The sequence below is a fragment of the Lontra canadensis genome, unplaced genomic scaffold (assembly GCF_010015895.1).
Source record: "Lontra canadensis isolate GAN:19392208 unplaced genomic scaffold, GSC_riverotter_1.0 scaffold75, whole genome shotgun sequence".
Lineage (NCBI taxonomy): Eukaryota > Metazoa > Chordata > Mammalia > Carnivora > Mustelidae > Lontra > Lontra canadensis.
This window is the reverse complement of record NW_022631069.1, coordinates 1,370,195-1,386,628: the sequence shown is the minus strand read 5'-3', so window position 1 is coordinate 1,386,628 and position 16,434 is coordinate 1,370,195. Positions and strand designations below refer to the sequence as shown.

The 16,434-nt window shown below is 40.7% G+C and overlaps 1 protein-coding gene across 2 annotated transcripts in view; it reads right to left on the bottom strand.

Annotated features, from left to right (window-relative positions):
• WARS2 (tryptophanyl tRNA synthetase 2, mitochondrial) overlaps positions 1-16,434 on the bottom strand; it is a 94,405-nt gene that overhangs the window by 37,302 nt on the left and 40,669 nt on the right. For both annotated transcript variants that reach the window (XM_032881314.1, XM_032881313.1), the window contains exon 2: positions 5,975-6,232. In XM_032881314.1, the coding sequence (XP_032737205.1) occupies positions 5,975-6,232 (258 nt within the window). The remainder of the gene's footprint in view (positions 1-5,974; positions 6,233-16,434) is intronic.

Genomic DNA, 16,434 nt, shown 5'->3' with positions numbered 1-16,434 from the left:
TTTCAGAGGAGAGGCTCTGTAAAAATTCCCCACATATGGCAAACATATTTTAGGGGAAGCACCATGACTAGAGGCCAGTGGGAGAGAAAGAAAAAGAAAATAATGAGAAAAATCTTCAATAAGTCTAAATTGTTTCAGTCAGACTGCTGAGAAAGAATGCAAAGGATTGGAGATGAAAATTATTGGTAAAATAAGCATTATAACATAGCTAAATTCTTTCCCTACTTCAAATGGTTGCTAGAACTTACTCTCTTGCACAACAATAGCACCTGGGGGGAACTAGTCTTCATATTTAACTCCAAGTACTTTGCTGAACACAACGGATATACATGAAAAGAGAACACTATACAATATAAAAATTTTTTTTTCTCTAACTCACAATTTCAAAAATTTTTAATTTTACTTGTAAATAACTGTGTGTGGGGCAGGGAATGCAGAGATATCTCATTTTATCTGACATTGGCTCACAACACTTTGAGTATCATTGTTTTCTGACTTCCTATCCTCTTGGTTACATTTTTTTAAAAAGATTTTATTTATTTATTTGACAGAGAGAGAGACAGCAAGAGAGAGAACACAAGCAGAGGGAGTGGGAGAGGGAGAAGCAGGCTTCCCGCCAAGCAGGGAGTCTGATGGGGGACTCTATCCCAGGACCCGGGGATCATGACCTGAGCTGAAGGCAGAAGCCTAATGACTGAGCCACCCAGACACCCCTCTTGGTTACATATTTAATGATCATTAAATGCTAACATGCATAACAAAACTCCCAATAGAGAAGAACTAACAAAAAACCATGTTAAAATGTAGACAACTGATCTCTGACTTACCCACTTTATAAGTTAAGAACTGATTTATCATATTTTTCTCAAAATAAAAGCAGAACCACCCCCAACTCTTGCTTTAAAGAGTTATTAGCAAAAGTTAGTCAGATTATCTGAACAAAAATAACCTGAGGATTAAAAAGTGGTGGAGTGGAAACAACACTGGCCTGTTGTTCTCAGGGGCATCATTTTTTTTTTTCATTATAAAATTTTAATTCTAGTATAGTTATATTAGTTTCAGGTGTACAACAGAGTGATTAAACACCTCCATACAATATCCAGTACTCATCATGACAAGTCCCCTCCTTAACCCCATCACCCATTTCACCCAACCCCCACAGCCCTCCCCTTTGGTAACCATCAGTGTGTTCTTTATAGTTAAGAGTCTATTTCTTAGTTTGTCTCTCTCTCTCTCTTTTTTTACTTTGCTCATTTGTTTTGTTTCTTAAATCCCACAGGAGGAAGGCATATGCTATTTGTCTTTCAATGACTTATTTCACTTGGCTTTATAATCTCTAGATCCATCCATGTTGTTGCAAGTGGCAAGATTTCATTCTTTTTTATGGCTGAGTAATATTCCATCCACTCCACCCCCCCCACGCCCGCCTCTTTCTCTCAGGGGCCTCATTTTTGAAGGGCTTTCTAGAAATTGAGCTTAGATTTTTACCCTGAGGGTAAGGAGAGAGGTGCTGAGGTATCTGAGGTGGAAAGATGTGCATGACTACAATGTGGGGAATGGACTGCTGCCAGGAGAGCCTGAGGCAGGAGTGAAGGGGAGAAAAATTGTCCAGGCAAGAAATAATGAGGATCTTAGGGTTGGCTCTGGCTCTTCACTGCCTCTCTGCTGTCAGTTACTGAGGCAAAGGCCTGGTGGGAGGCAGCATAGTGTTCTCTCCTAGGAGAACACCTTCTAAAAATGGTGTTTTAGGGAGAAGAAAAAAAAAAAAAGAGTCCTGGATTTGTCCCCTGGATGACCTCAGGTTAAATTAAGAAGATATATTTGTTAAGCATTTACTAAGTGCCTGGCACCATTCAGAGATGGTTTTAAGGACATTTTTATAATTTACTCAATCTTTTCATACCTCAATTTATTCATCTGTGAAAGAACAGTAATGCCTAACTCATGTGTTCTTTCGAGGATTAAAAGTGAGTTCATATACATGAAAAGGCTTTTTAGATCTTCCACATTTAAAAATGTCAGTTTTCTAATAACCACACCTTCTCACTTTTTTTTTTCTAAATCTGACAATGCTCTGAGTATTTTCTTTCCAGCCCCCATTTAGTAGAGACTCCACATACTGATCAAGACAGTTGTTAACTACTGCATGGTAAGACACAAAACATGAAAGCCATGAGAATTCTTTCCTACTAGAGCACTGCACAGATGGGGTCAGCCATCTAGAATAATCACTGTTTCAGGGACACTAGCTTATCCGATTACACTCCTACCTGAGAACAGTTCTAAGAAGTTAATTCAGTACCTGCCTTCAAAATACAGCATGAGGAAGACCTTCTCAGTATCCTCCCGGAACAACTAGAAGCTTCACGGATGCTCTGAAGAAAATGATGTCCGGGCATTCTATGGGCCGTAGGCTAGCAGAGTTTCTATTCAAACCCCATCAAAAATGGGGATGACCAACTACGTGAATGGTAGTTTATAGCCACTAACCATCAGCCGATACACATGAGCACAAAGAGAAAGCAACAACAAAAAAATAAGGGTTATTTTTATGTTCAAAAGTGCTAATTTTATAGTAAATTTAAAAAGTCGATTAACATATCAAAGGCATGGAAAAGAGTGGGAGTATGAAAATCTAAGTTTTTTTTTTTTTTTTTTTAAGATTTTACTTATTTATTCGAGGGAGAGAGAGAGAGAGGAAGAAGCTCCCTGTTCAGCAGGGAGTCCAATGTGCAGCTCAATCCCAGGACCCTGGGATCATGACCTGAGCTGAAGGCAGAAGCTTAACTGGCTGAGCCACCCGGGTGCCTCCTAAAAAAATCTAAGTTTTTAATTCTTTTCAAATGCAGGATTAACTTTATGGGAAATAAAAATAAAACTTGAGCAACAAACAAAAAGATAGGGAAAAAAATGTGATGTGTGTACCTTCACTGGATCATTTAAACAAGCCAAATATAAAAGACATTTTGGGATAATCAGCATAACTTGAATACGAACTGGGTATGAGATGATCATATGGAATTATCATTAGCTTTGTTAGGTGTGATGACCGTATTGTGGTTATGTAAGAACATTTCCTCAGTTTATAGAGAGATACACTGAAATTTTGGAGACTGAAATCCCATGATGTATGTTATCTGCCTTAAAATACTTAAACCACAACCCGGGCACCTAGGTGGTACAGACAGTTAAGCATCCAACTCAGTTTTGACCCAGAGTCATGATCTCAGGATTGTGAGATTGACCCCCACGATGAACAGCCCCCTCAAGCCCTGCATTGGGCTCCACGCTCAGCACAGAGTCTGCTTAAGAGTTTCTCTCCCTTGCCCTCTGCCCCCACTCTCATATGCACACTCTTTCTCTTTCAAATAAATAAATAAATCTTAAAAAAAAATACTTCAGCAACAACAAAGAACAACATCGATGAGACAAATCACAAAATGCTAGCAAGTGATGGGGGTACAGTATACTATTCTCCCTACTCATCCATACATTTTTAAGTATTAAGGAACGAAAACGCGATAAAATATCCAGTCCATCCACTGAGTTGTTTTAAGGTTGGTTGCCTGAGTTAAAGCAGAAAATGGTCCAGACCAAATATGTCTTGAGGTCAGAAAGGCACCTGCGGAAGTCTTTTGTCCTGTCTTTGTGGGACAAAGTGGAGACTGTGGGCAGATGAGTGCTTCGCTCACGTTTTCCTGGCAGGCTACCCAAACTCCCTGGAGGGAGTTGCAGTCCAGGAAGGGAGCAGGGGACCTGTGAGATCATGTGGAGGAGGCCTGAGGCCACCAAGGAAAACAGGCAACACCAGTGACCTGCCCTTGATGATCTAGACCTACAACCACTACAGGAATCAAGGAGCTCATTACATAATATAAAAAAATCAAAAGGAAGGGACTTCCATGATCCCTCACGTATGAGGGAATTCTTACAGTCTCCCACACTGTGGGCAATGCTTTCCATTGCTGTTTTGAACAACAAAGTACAAATTATTGCCAATTTTAGAAGCTTGCAGAGGTCACTGCCAAAAACCCTTTATAAAGAAGGGGAAAAATTATAATGTGGTGATCATTCCTGGGGGTATGAGCTCAAAGTGCAAGCACTGGATGTGGTTGAAAATGAGCCTTTAATTTTAAACGTCACTTAACAAAGCAGTCTGGCAACTGGTTGCTTTGTGGAGATGTAGACATTTTCGCCTTCTAGAAGGATGGAAATAGGCACTGGGAATATGATTTTTAGAAATGGTATCACAGAAGGATCAAAAGGGAGCTTGTGTCAAAAACAGCTTCGATGAAGTGAAGTGGTATCCAGTAACTTTACAAAGTGGTTCTAATGATGATCAGCGTTATAATGTTGGAGACAGACTTGAAGCGTGTGAATAAACATTGTTTCATGAAATAGGACAGGCACATTCCTTTCAAACAGATGGCAAGAGTACTCCTGAGGTGGGACAACCAGCTTGAAGAAGTCCTACGAGGTAAGGACCTATAGGGTAAGGCTAGTATGGAACAAGTATCTCTGAGTATATGATGAGCAGCCCTGTGGAAGACAGAGTCGATTTACTTTGTATTTTTAGAGAACAGAAGTCAAATGAATGGATGGAAGTTACAGGGAGACAGGTATCAGCTCAACAGAAGCAAGTATATTTATGTATTTAAGGCAATTAGATCAGTCCAAGATTGAATTTGAAAAGTTATATGCAAGTAAAGGCTCTCTGACCAACTGTGAGTAAGGAAATGGAGGTAAATTGCCTTTATGGACATTTTAATGGTCAGATTCTATTATTTTATCATATTATTTCCAAACTAGAAACACACTTTAAGTTGATAAATATATTTATTTTTGAAGATATTCATTTCTCCCATATTTTTTTAAAGGATCACTCTCTGGTAATCATTACACTAAGTTCTGTGGGTGATGAAACATACATAAAAATGAAGATTGTCGGGGCACCTGGGTGGCTCAGTGGGTTAAAGCCTCTGCTTTCGGCTCAGGTCATGATCTCGGGGTCCTGGGATTAAGCCCCTCATCGGGCTCTCTGCTCAGCAGGAGGCCTGTTTCTCTTCCTCTCTCTCTCTCTCTCTCTCTGCCTGCCTCTCTGCCTACTTGTGATCTCTGTCTGCCAAATAAATAAATAAAATCTTTAAAAAAAATGACAATTGTCAGAAGTTTATGATCAAGGCAGGAGATACACACATGAATAACCCATACCACGCATGCATACATGTTAACATGTAGCCAACTTGTGTAACATACTGTTCCTGGGCTGTGGCTTTGTCACAAGGTTCAAGAGGGTATGTAATGAGGGCATGATCCAGTTAAATTTTTCATCTTGGCTATGGAGTCTCTTAAGTTCCCTGTCTCTGGTCTAGGCTATCTGCCCATCCAAGAGTAACTGATTCATCCATAGTGACGATATCAGTCAAATATTTTGGCTTTGTTTTGAAGCCTTTCTTGGCTTGGACTCAAGAGACTGGACAGTGTCTTCCAATTTCCCAGCTAGTTCTCTCAAGTCTTCTCAAAAGCTATTATACAAAGAAGGAACAATGGGAATGATCCAATAGGTCTTCCATATGCAATACAGAGTAAAGCAACAATGAAAGTACGCAAAACCACTAGTTGCTAAATTCTATCCTGGATCCTGAGGAGATTAGTCAACAGTATGAATTCAGCAATTTGGATGCAACCCAGTAGAGAAAAACAATATCAGATTTGTAAGTACTAAAGAGATACAACATTTTGGTATATGAAGCAAGAACAGTGGAGGAAAAGGTAAAACATACTTTTGCCCTATGATGACATTTAAAGATGTGAATATAGGGTGAATATTAAAATGAACTCACGGCATTTGATGAGGTCACTCTTGAACAATTTTCAAAGACTCACAAACAGGAGCTATATAAACTTTCATTCAAAGTTTTCCTCACATAATTTGATAATACAAGTTTTCTTGGTTCTAATCTGAGAAGCTGACCTGAGATTGTTGGAAAAGGATGCTCTTCTCTGGGTTTATGCCACAGGCAAGAAGAACAGCTGTCATGTCCAAGATGCTCTGCCGGAGGACGGCCGGGTCCTGGGGGACGGTGATGGAGTGTAGGTCAACGATGCTGTAGAGCACCGAGCTGTACTCTTCCTGCAAACTCACCCAGGTCTCAATGGCTCCCAGGTAATTGCCGAGGTGGGGGATTCCTGTAGGCTGAATGCCTGAGAATACTCGCTTCACAGCATCTTTCTGGAAGAGAGGAAAACAAGCATTTGCTTTCAAGGCAGACTCCATGAATCCCATGGCCATGTTACCATAGCAACGATGACTAGTTCTACTTTTTACAACTGCAATCTGACAGTCATCCTTATGCATTTATTTTGCGCCCATGCAAAGCTCTGTATCAGGTGCTACTAGGGACGGAAAAGGATATTTAAAATGTGGTTGGATTTTTCGTTGTTGTTGTTATGTCCAGTTAGCCAGCATATTGTACATCATTAGTTTTGATGTAGTGTTCAACGATTCATTAGTTGAGTATAACACCCAGTGCTCATCACAACACATGCCTTCCTTAATACCTATCACCCGGTTATCCCATCCCCCCACGCTCCTCCCTTCTGTAATCCTCAGTTTGGTTCCTGGAGTCCAGAGTCTCTCATGGTCTGTCTCCCTCTCTGAGTTCTGGATTTTTTTTTTTTTTTCACTCAGAAACGTATAAATAAAAGGCACATGAGAAAGTCTGTAACCCCAAGCAATGCAATCTAACTGGAGATAGAGGATAGGTTTACAAAGAGATACGTAACAGTACAGCATGGCAACATGATCAAAATCAGTTCGCTGACATAAATAGCGGGGTGCAGAAGGCATTCCCAAGAGGAAAAGATGACTGTGGATCTGGGGGTCACTGACAAAGACTTCAGACACAGAATCAAATTTCACTGGAGATTAAAGGGGCTTGAGGGTTTTACATGTGATTTCACTCATTTTGTAGTTAAGGTAAGGAAGTCAACAGCATTAGAGATGAAGGCTACTGCTATGTACTTAATTCAGTTTTCTTTAGAAATCATTGCTGATATTACAACTTAGTGTGCAGGCTCTTGGGCTAGAAATTAGAAAACCTACACACTATTTCTAATATTGCTTCTTGATCAAGTTACTGAACTTTTTTGTGCTTCAGTTTCCTTTTGCTTTTGTTAAATCATTCTTTCACTTCTTCAAAGGGAGTTTTTAATTCTGTATGCTTTTTTAAAATCATAAAACCATTTTGTTAAGGCATGTTTTCCTACTGGTTTGTACTTTCTCTTTTTTTTTTTTTAACCAATTTTTTTTTTTTTAAAGATTTTTTTTTTTATTTATTTATTTGACAGACAGAGATCACAAGTAGGCAGAGAGGCAGGCAGAGAGAGAGGAGGAAGCAGGCTCCCCGCTGAGCAGAAAGCCCGATGCGGGGCTCGATCCCAGGACCCCGAGACCATGACCCGAGCCGAAGGCAGAGGCTTTAACCGACTGAGCCACCCAGGCACCCCTGGTTTGTACTTTCTAATATTGAAGTTATAGTCAGAAAATGAGAAGGAAAAAGGAATACAGGATGAAAAAAATGTTAATTTTCTCTTGAATCATTTTGCATCCTGTAGTGAAACATGAAAAATGAATATATATCAGTAAATGTGCTATCATTTAGAGGTTCTGAAGGAATAAAATAAATCATCATTTTTAACAATAGCAACAAAATATTAATAATGGCAGCCATAATTTGCTGACAACTATGTTGTGGCCATTTATGCTCAGGGCTTGCTATACATCAATGTGTTTAGTCGTTGCAATACGCAAAATGGCAGGCATTTTATTGCCTCCGATTTACAGATGAGATAACTGAGGCTTGCCAATCTTTAGAGATTGTCCATGGTCACACACTAGTAAGGGGTGAAGTTGGGATATCAGGCCAGGTATCACTTACTTCAAAGCCCATGTATGTTCTTTCCACTAACTACTATCCAGTAAGGCTTTATGGCATTTGTTGTATTAATTTTGCAACTTTCCTATACACCTGCCAATTTCCAAAAAAATAACTTAAGGAGGGGGAAAAAAAGAACATTTTTATACATGTATCTTTGTGTTCTGTGCGCCAACTTTCTCTAGTGCAGATACCTAATTGCTGGGTCCTAAGGTATGCATTATGTATCTTCAAGTGTACTACAGTGAGCTAAACCCCTCCCAAGTAGGTAACATTTTGCAATTTCTACCATCAGTGTCATTGTTCCTCATCCATATCAACACTGCCAGTATTTTTATTTTGAGCTAATATGGTGGATACAAGGTAGAACCTCATGAGGGTTTAATTGCATTTCTTGGATTATTAAAGAAGTTGAGAACTCTTAGGGTTACTGACCATTTTTATTCCCTCTTCTGTGGAAAAGTCTACTGAAGTTATTTTGCCTGTTTTTCTCAGATTGGATTGTCTTTTTACTAATTTGGGTGTTTTTATATATCCCGGATACTAATATTTTATCAATTATATGTACAGCCAATATAGTCTCTCATTGCATAGCTATTTGTCTTCTTTTTTCTTTTTTTAAAGATTTTCTTTATTTATTTGACAGACAGAGATCACAAGTAGGCAGAGGCAGGCAATGAGAGAGAGGGAAGCAGGCTCCTTGCTGAGCAGAGAGCCCAGTATGGGGCTTGATCCCAGGACCCTGAGATCATGACCTGAGCTGAAGGCAGAGGCTTAACCCACTGAGCCACCCAGGCGCCCCACTATTTGTCTTCTTTATGTTATCTTTTGATGAAGAGATATTCTTAATTTTACCAAATATATAATTTTTGACTACAGACTTTTATGGCATACAAGAAATCTTTCAATACATTGAGGTCATGAAGACAAGAGTGTTTATACATACATACATATATAAAGCATATGTATATGTATGTGTGAGTATGCTTTAAAGTTTTATCTTTTACATTTAAGTCTGTATCCATTTGGAGTTTTTTGCATATGGTGTAAGGTATGCATCCAATTCCTTTTCTTCCTTTCCCCCCATATGGAGCTGTCGATTGTTCCAGTACCACTTATGGAAAAGGTTGGCTTTGACCATTATGCTGAAATGTCACTTCTGTCATAAATCAAGCATCTCTTTATGCTTGTGTCTGTATCTTGTGTTTCTATTCTTTCCCATCAGTCTGTGTGTCTATCTCTGATCAGTACCACAGTGTCTTTTTAGTAAGTCTTGGGATGTAGTGGAGCATGTCTTTTTACTTTTGTCTTCAAGAATTAGCTTAACCATGGGATGCCTGGTTGGCTCATTTGGTTGAGTTGCTGCCATAGGCTCAGGTCATGATCCTGAGGTCCTGGGATCGAGTAATGCATCGGGCTCCCTGCTCAGCAGGGAGCCTGCTTCTCTCTCTGACTCTGCCTGCCACTCTGCCTGCTTGTGCTTGCTCTTTCCCTCTCTCTCTGACAAATAAATAAATAAACAAAATCTTAAAAAAAAAAAAAAAGGGAATTAGCTTACCCATCCTTGGCTCTTTATACTTCCCTATACATTTTTTTTTAAGATTTTACTTATTTATTTATTTGTCAGAGAGAGAGAGGGAGAGCACAAGCAGAGGGAGTGGCAGGCAGAGAGAGAGGGAGAAGTAGGGTCCCTGCTGAGCAGGGAGCCCGATGAGGGGCTCAATCCCAAGAACCTGGGATCATGACCTGAGCTGAAGGCAGACACTTAACTGACTGAGCCACTCAGGCATCCCTTCCCTATGTGTTTTAGAATCACCTTATCAAGTTCCAAGAGGAAAAAAAAGGACAAAAAACTGTTAGGGTTTTTGACTGAGATTGCATTGACTCTATAGACTGCTTTGGGTGTTTTTATAATATTTGGACCCCCAGTCCAGGAAACCATATAGCATATGAGGATCTAGAGTAAAGCATGGGGACTATAGTTGATAATACTGTATTGTATAAGTAGAATTTGCTAAGACAGTAGAACTTAAATATTCTCACCAAAATAACTAAATGAAGATAAACAGGTGTATTAATTATGCAGGGGGAGGAAACCCTTTCATAAGCCATATGTATATCAAAATCACTGGGATGTACACTTTAAATATCTCACAATTTCCTTTTTTCTTTTTTAATTTAAATCCAATTGATTAACATATATTATTGGTTTCAGACATAGAGGTCAGTAATTCATCAGTCTTATATAATACCCAGTGCTCATTACATCACGTGCCCTCCTTAATGTCCATCACTCTGTTACCCCATCCTCCCACCCCGCTCTACCCTTTAGCAACACTGTTTCCTATGATTAATAGTCTCTTATGGTTTATCTCCCTCTCTGATTTCCTCTTGTTTTATTTTCTTCTCCCTTCCCCTATGATCCTCTGCTTTGCTTCTTAAATTCCACGTATGAGTGAGATCATTTAATAAAAGCCACTAAAACAAATGAAATCTTGCAGAGCACCTGGGTCGCTCGGTCCGTTAAGCATCTGCCTTTGGTTCAGGTCATGATCCCAGGGTCCTGGGATGGAGCCCTGTATTAGGCTCTTTGCTCAGTGGGGAGCCTGCTTCTCCCTCTCCCTCTGCCTCCCTCTCTCTGTCTCTCATGAATAAATAATCTTTAAAAAAAATGAAATCATGAGAAAATATGGACGCTGAGAAACAAACTGGGAGTGGGGATGAGGGGATGGGTTAGCACGGTGGTGGGTATTAAGGAGGGCATGTATTGCATGGAGCACTGGGTGTTATCCACAAACAATGAATCATGCAACAATACATCAAAAACTAATGAGGTACTGTATGGTGAGTAACATAACATAATTTAAAAAAGCAACAAAAAAAGAAATCTTGCCATTTGCAATGATGTAGATGGAACTAGAGGATATTATGCTAAGCAAAATAAGTCTATCTTACAATTTCCTTTGTCAATTATACCTCAATATAATTGAGATATAGAAAAAAAAAGAAAGGGAACATAATAAAAAGTATGTATTCCTAACACTAGCTTTTAAAGGCTAATCTTCTTTAGATATGTGTGGGCCAAGGCTATTTAAGTTTTGCCCTTCCCCTTCCCCAAGAATTCTAAATCCTACAAATACAGCCTGTTTCCCCCCATATCTGCTTATTTTCCTCTCTACTTCTGAGATGACAGCTGTAAGATAAAATGCTACATTCTACTGACGCATCATTATTATACTCAATCCAAGCACTCAGGAGACCTGAAAGATATGTGGCTCCAAGGATATGAAAAATATATTTTAAGGAACTGAGAACAAATATAATCTTACCACTGAAAAACCACATGCACGTGTGCGCACTCACTCACACACACACACACACACACACACACACACGGCCTTGAGATGACTAATATAACTAATTCCCCAAATCATAATTTAGAAATATTTTTGTAGAAAACAGTTTGAGGTTCTGAAGTGAAGCTGGGGGTCAGGGATGAGAGAGAAAGAGAGAGAAAGGATAGAATAAGCACATATCAGTGAGGCTTCCTTGGGACCTCAATCAGCCCTGGGTTCCTGATATGGGAATTAAGCAAAGGAGCTTTCAGTGAGGTAAAAAAAATGATTAATGGGCTTTAGGGACTGATTGATGAAGAGAGAAAGCAAAGCAGAAAAACAAGCTCTGAACTTAATAAATGGAAGAGGAAAAAGTATATACCATCCAGAAATACTTGACTTAGGATGAAGAGGAGCTATTTATGCTAATGTAAAGGGTTATGAAGAGTAGGAATATGAAGCTGGAAAAAAAAAAAAGACTACAGATATTTGCACATACATTCCTCCATGGTCAAACTGAGGAATTATTCCCCAGGAGAAACCAAAAAAACCTAATTCTTGAGAAAACTAAAAGAGAAAAGCACGACATAGGACGGAGTGTGGGGAAAAAAAGAACTGTAACCACTGGGAACGGCCTAGACATGATCTAATATATCTTTTCCACTCTCCAGTTTCTGTGATTCTATACATCCACGCGGAGGGAATGATGTTATCAAGAAATAAGAGCGACCAGAAATGTTTTGTTCAATTTTCAAGGGCTATTAAAAAAAATACAGCCCCTCAACGAGAGCTGGATTCCTGGTCTTAAAAATATACAGCGAGTATCCTGCTCTTCGGCGGTGAGTTTATGTTCCCATCTGGTCCCCCGGCAGGAGTCAGCAGGCAGCCTGCCGGCATGGCAGGGGGGCTCTGCCCGGTGCCGTGAAATCACTGGGCTGGAATGTGGAGTTTGGGTGGTGGGAGGACGGGGTTCTGTGTTCAAAAGCGCTAGCGCTGGAAAAGAATGAAAATGAGAGGTGCGTGGGCTTCCCAGGGGACAGGAGGCAAGCCACAAAGAAAACAGCTACAGGAGGAGCCCACTGGCCCTCACTCATGGGGACGTCTGGAGTGTCAGCCTACAGTCCCATCACAGTGCGGTGGATTTAAAAAAAAAAAAAAAAAAAAGGAGCATTTTATAAAACGGGGCCCCGGGTTGTACTTCAGGCGCTACTTCCTGAACAAATGCCACTTCGGTCAATATATTCATTGGCTCGTTTTGTAACAGAAACAGCATTACCTAGGGGCGACATCAGCCCCGGGGATTTGATCAATTCCAGAAGAGAGGGTGGGGGTTCAAATCAAAGGGAGAACATGCTTAGCAATCTGACAACCAACTAGCTAACACCAGTCCTGTCTTAAGGTAGGAAGCAGATCCAAAATTCACAATTACCTTCCTTTTAATTACTGCACCCAAAAGCAAGTGAAAAATTGGAAGCTGCTAATTCTAGCATGAGATGGTTTTCGTGATTAGATAGAAAGAGCTTCTGCTTTTAATTTCAAGTGAATAAAATACATCAAAAGGAGGCTGCCTACTAGCTTTGAAACACTTTCAGCTTGGGTATGGTGTCAGGAACCAAAGGTTTCAAGTACAAATTTCAAGACTCTTATTACCAAGCCTGCCTGTAACCAGATGTAACACCAACTGGGCACTCAGCTCACCTGTTGTAACTACAGTCAAAAGTGCCCAAAGCCTTGGCTGAACAACCACTGTGTCTAATTGGTTCCATAAAGGGCATGTTCTCACAGAGTACGATTAAAAAAAAAAAAAAAAAGAAAGAGAAAGAAAAGAAACACAAAACAAAACAAAACAAAAACCCTAAAAACCAAAAACCAACATTATTAACTAATTGGGCTGAAAATCTCTTTCTGTAATTCTATGTATTCTGCTTTTATTTTATTTTATTTTATTTTTTGGCTATTTATTCTTCTAGTTGTATATAAATAAAGATACATCTTCAGATTCTCACTCCTTAGCTCTCTGTCAGTGTTTCCCAATTCTATCATGTCTGTCACCCTACTATTTCGATCCTAGGCTCCTTCAGCGTCTCAAAGTTTGATGTTGCCGCTGTTGATGTTGTTTTGAAAGTGCCTTTCCTAGCAGTTAGTGATTTAAGAGCTGAAACAGACTCAGCATAAAAAAGACTCAGCCCTGGCTGGGAGGAGCCAGGTGCTTTCTCTAAAGCTTTCTTTGGCCACCGCTCAGCATTGTTCCGCCACAAGTCAGCAATTTTCTTCCAGAAAGTAAGGAGAGCTCTGGGTTCTGGGGAGAAAATGCTGACTCAGCACCAAGAAAAATGGGTTCATTTCTGCTTAGAAATGAAACCAGATGCTCAGACCTGGGAATCGGTAAATATTAATTCAATATAAGAGGAAGTAGGTCTTCTATCTCCCCCCACAAGAGGCAATATGTAAGCTGATAATTAAAACTGAAGGGAAAAAATATTTTAAAGAGAAAAAAATTACGAAGAAGTGACGAGCCCAGTCACCTGTGAGCCCCTTAAGGGCACAGATGAAAAACACTATTGTTAGGCTGTGCAAAAGTTGAAAAGGGATAAACCTGACTTTTAAAAAGTTGCCTGCAGACTTATTTAAGCCTCTTCCATATTTCAGGAGCTGTGTCTATTTGTTCTGTGGGCTCTGTGTGGTCCTCCGACCCTGTCATGGAAGGAAGGCTCATGCACGTGTATTTCTTTCTTGTCATGGACTGTGGCAGTCAGAAACACTCCGGCCTAACCTTCTAGGGAAGGACACTGCTCGGGGAAATCACAGGCAGGGGCCAGCCCCAGAGCTGAGCTCTTGCTGCTAACTCCAGCTTGCTCCCTTCCTCCACACTAGGCTGCGGCCCCTTTAGAATTTGCTCTCCAGGTTGGCCTGGCCTGTAAGTGCCCTCAGCCCACCAACACCTCCCCTCCCCCGACAGTCTTCTCAGAAGGTCAAAGCACATCCCAGAGACTGTTTACCAAAAGGCCAAGGATACACAGCTGGCAGTACAGCTAGGACCAGAATCCAGAACCTCAGAGCTCTGCTACAGACCACAGAATGCTCTTCCCCAGGTTTGGACACTGACCATGTTCTTTTCTTCTGTAGCTATTTCCTTTATAACTCAGCATCTCCCTGGGCTTATATTCTCCAGGTCTTCTTTGTTTTTTTTTTTTTTTTTCCTACATGTTAAATGGCAACTCAACAAATGTCTCCCCATCAGACAGAGATAATAAAATATAAAGTCTGGGGACTTCGGCTTGCAGGAAAGATTGCCTTGTCACCTCAGGGCAGCTAAGCTATATTTAAATGCAAAGGTTATACGTAGGTTCTGCATAAACTGGCCAGTCCCTTAAGTTTTTATTGGAAAGGTGATTAAAAATAAATAAAATATTATCTGAAGATGATAGATAATTCTAACACAATGTGATATGTGGTAGGAAATATTTTAAATTCCTAATGATAACACCACTTACTAAACCAAATCAGCAAGGGGAAAAAAAAAAAAACCCAAAGCAGTGAGCGTCAAATTTTTGACATAAACAACAACAAAAAAAATTTTTTTGACATAAACATCCTAACCACTACCACATACTGTATTTTTATGTTGAATGGAGCAAGAAACCCAGGCAAGAGGTCAAGAAGTACTAAACTTTTAAAAGTGTAAAGAATAATCTGAAATGCTTATGAAAAGATCAGTTTTCCCTCATAAGAAAATGCAAATGTTGATTTTAAAGTATGAGATCATCCTGGGGAGAGATGAGTTTCTCATTACCTCTTGTGCCCAACTCAAGGCTTACTTCCTAAGTGCTGTCACTGGTCACCCAGCCACATCAGTGCCTGCCTGATGTCCCATCTGCAGCTGATTGTCTAATCTTTTTGCTCTCAATGGAGAGATCTAGCTACCCACACCAGAGTCCTCAGACTGTTAGGAAATGTGTGAGGACTAGATAACAGTGATTTTAAAGGCTTTCTTTTTTATTTATGTACCCTTATCCAAATGTAATATTCTTTTTTGAAAAGATTTTATTTACTTATGTGTATGTGTGGAAGACAGAGAGAGAGAGAGAGTATGGGGGGGCGAAGGTCAGAGGGAGAAGCAGACTCCACACCCCCACCCCCAGCAGGGAGCCTGATGTGGGACTCAATCCCAGGACCCTGGGATCATGACCTGAGCTGAAGGCAGGTGCTTAACCCACTGAGCCAGCCAGGTACCCCTCAAATGGACTATTCTCCCTAGATGTGCCCATCATGTAAAGCAGCCCAAAGAAAAGCTGTGCAAGGTGGGTGACTAACAGGAGGGCGGGGAGTGCGACCCTGTCTGCTCTTCCGCCCTCACCCCAGCCAGTCTCTGAGGGGGCTTCCCAGAGCACAGCTTTGAATACCACTGGATTCAAGACATTTTCTAAGTATTAACATTTTGTTGAAAATAAGAGGCTGTCTTCCTCAGGGTAGTGGGAAACATTCAGGAGAAGAAAGTTCTTTTAAAAAGAAGGTCTGAGGGCGCCTGGGTGGCTCAGTTGGTTAAGCGACTGCCTTCAGCTCAGGTCGTGATCCTGGAGTCCCAGGATGGAGTCCCGCATCAGGCTCCCAGCTCCATGGGGAGTCTGTTTCTCCCTCTGACCCTCCCCCTTCTCATGCTCTCTCTCTCTCTCATTTTCTCTCTCTCAAATAAATAAATGAAATCTTCAAAAAAATAAATAAAAAGAAGGTCTGAGATAACGACGCAGTTTTCTCCTTTCTTCTTCTCAGTTAAGGCTTAAACTTTGTGTGGCTAGGAATGCCTTTCCCAGTCATCCTCCATCATCCTATGTGAGGAGCTGACCTTGTTACTTGCCAGAGCTCATTCCCAGTGTTCATTCAAGACTGTTCCCAATGCCTTCGCCCCCTTCTCTGCTGGGCAAATCCCCTGGGTCTTCAAGGTCTAACAATCTCTCCCTGATTCTAAACCTCTTAAACATATCTTCTCTTCTCCCTCTCTCTCTCTCTCCCTCTCTCTCTCACACACACTGAGTCAGTCCCCCTACCTGCCTCCCCCACTCTCTTCCTTTCCCTCTCTCCTCCTGCCCCCTTCCATTCTCTGTCTCCCCTCATCCCCAGGGCAGAACAGATCCCTCCTTCATTCATTCATTCTTCATTATTGC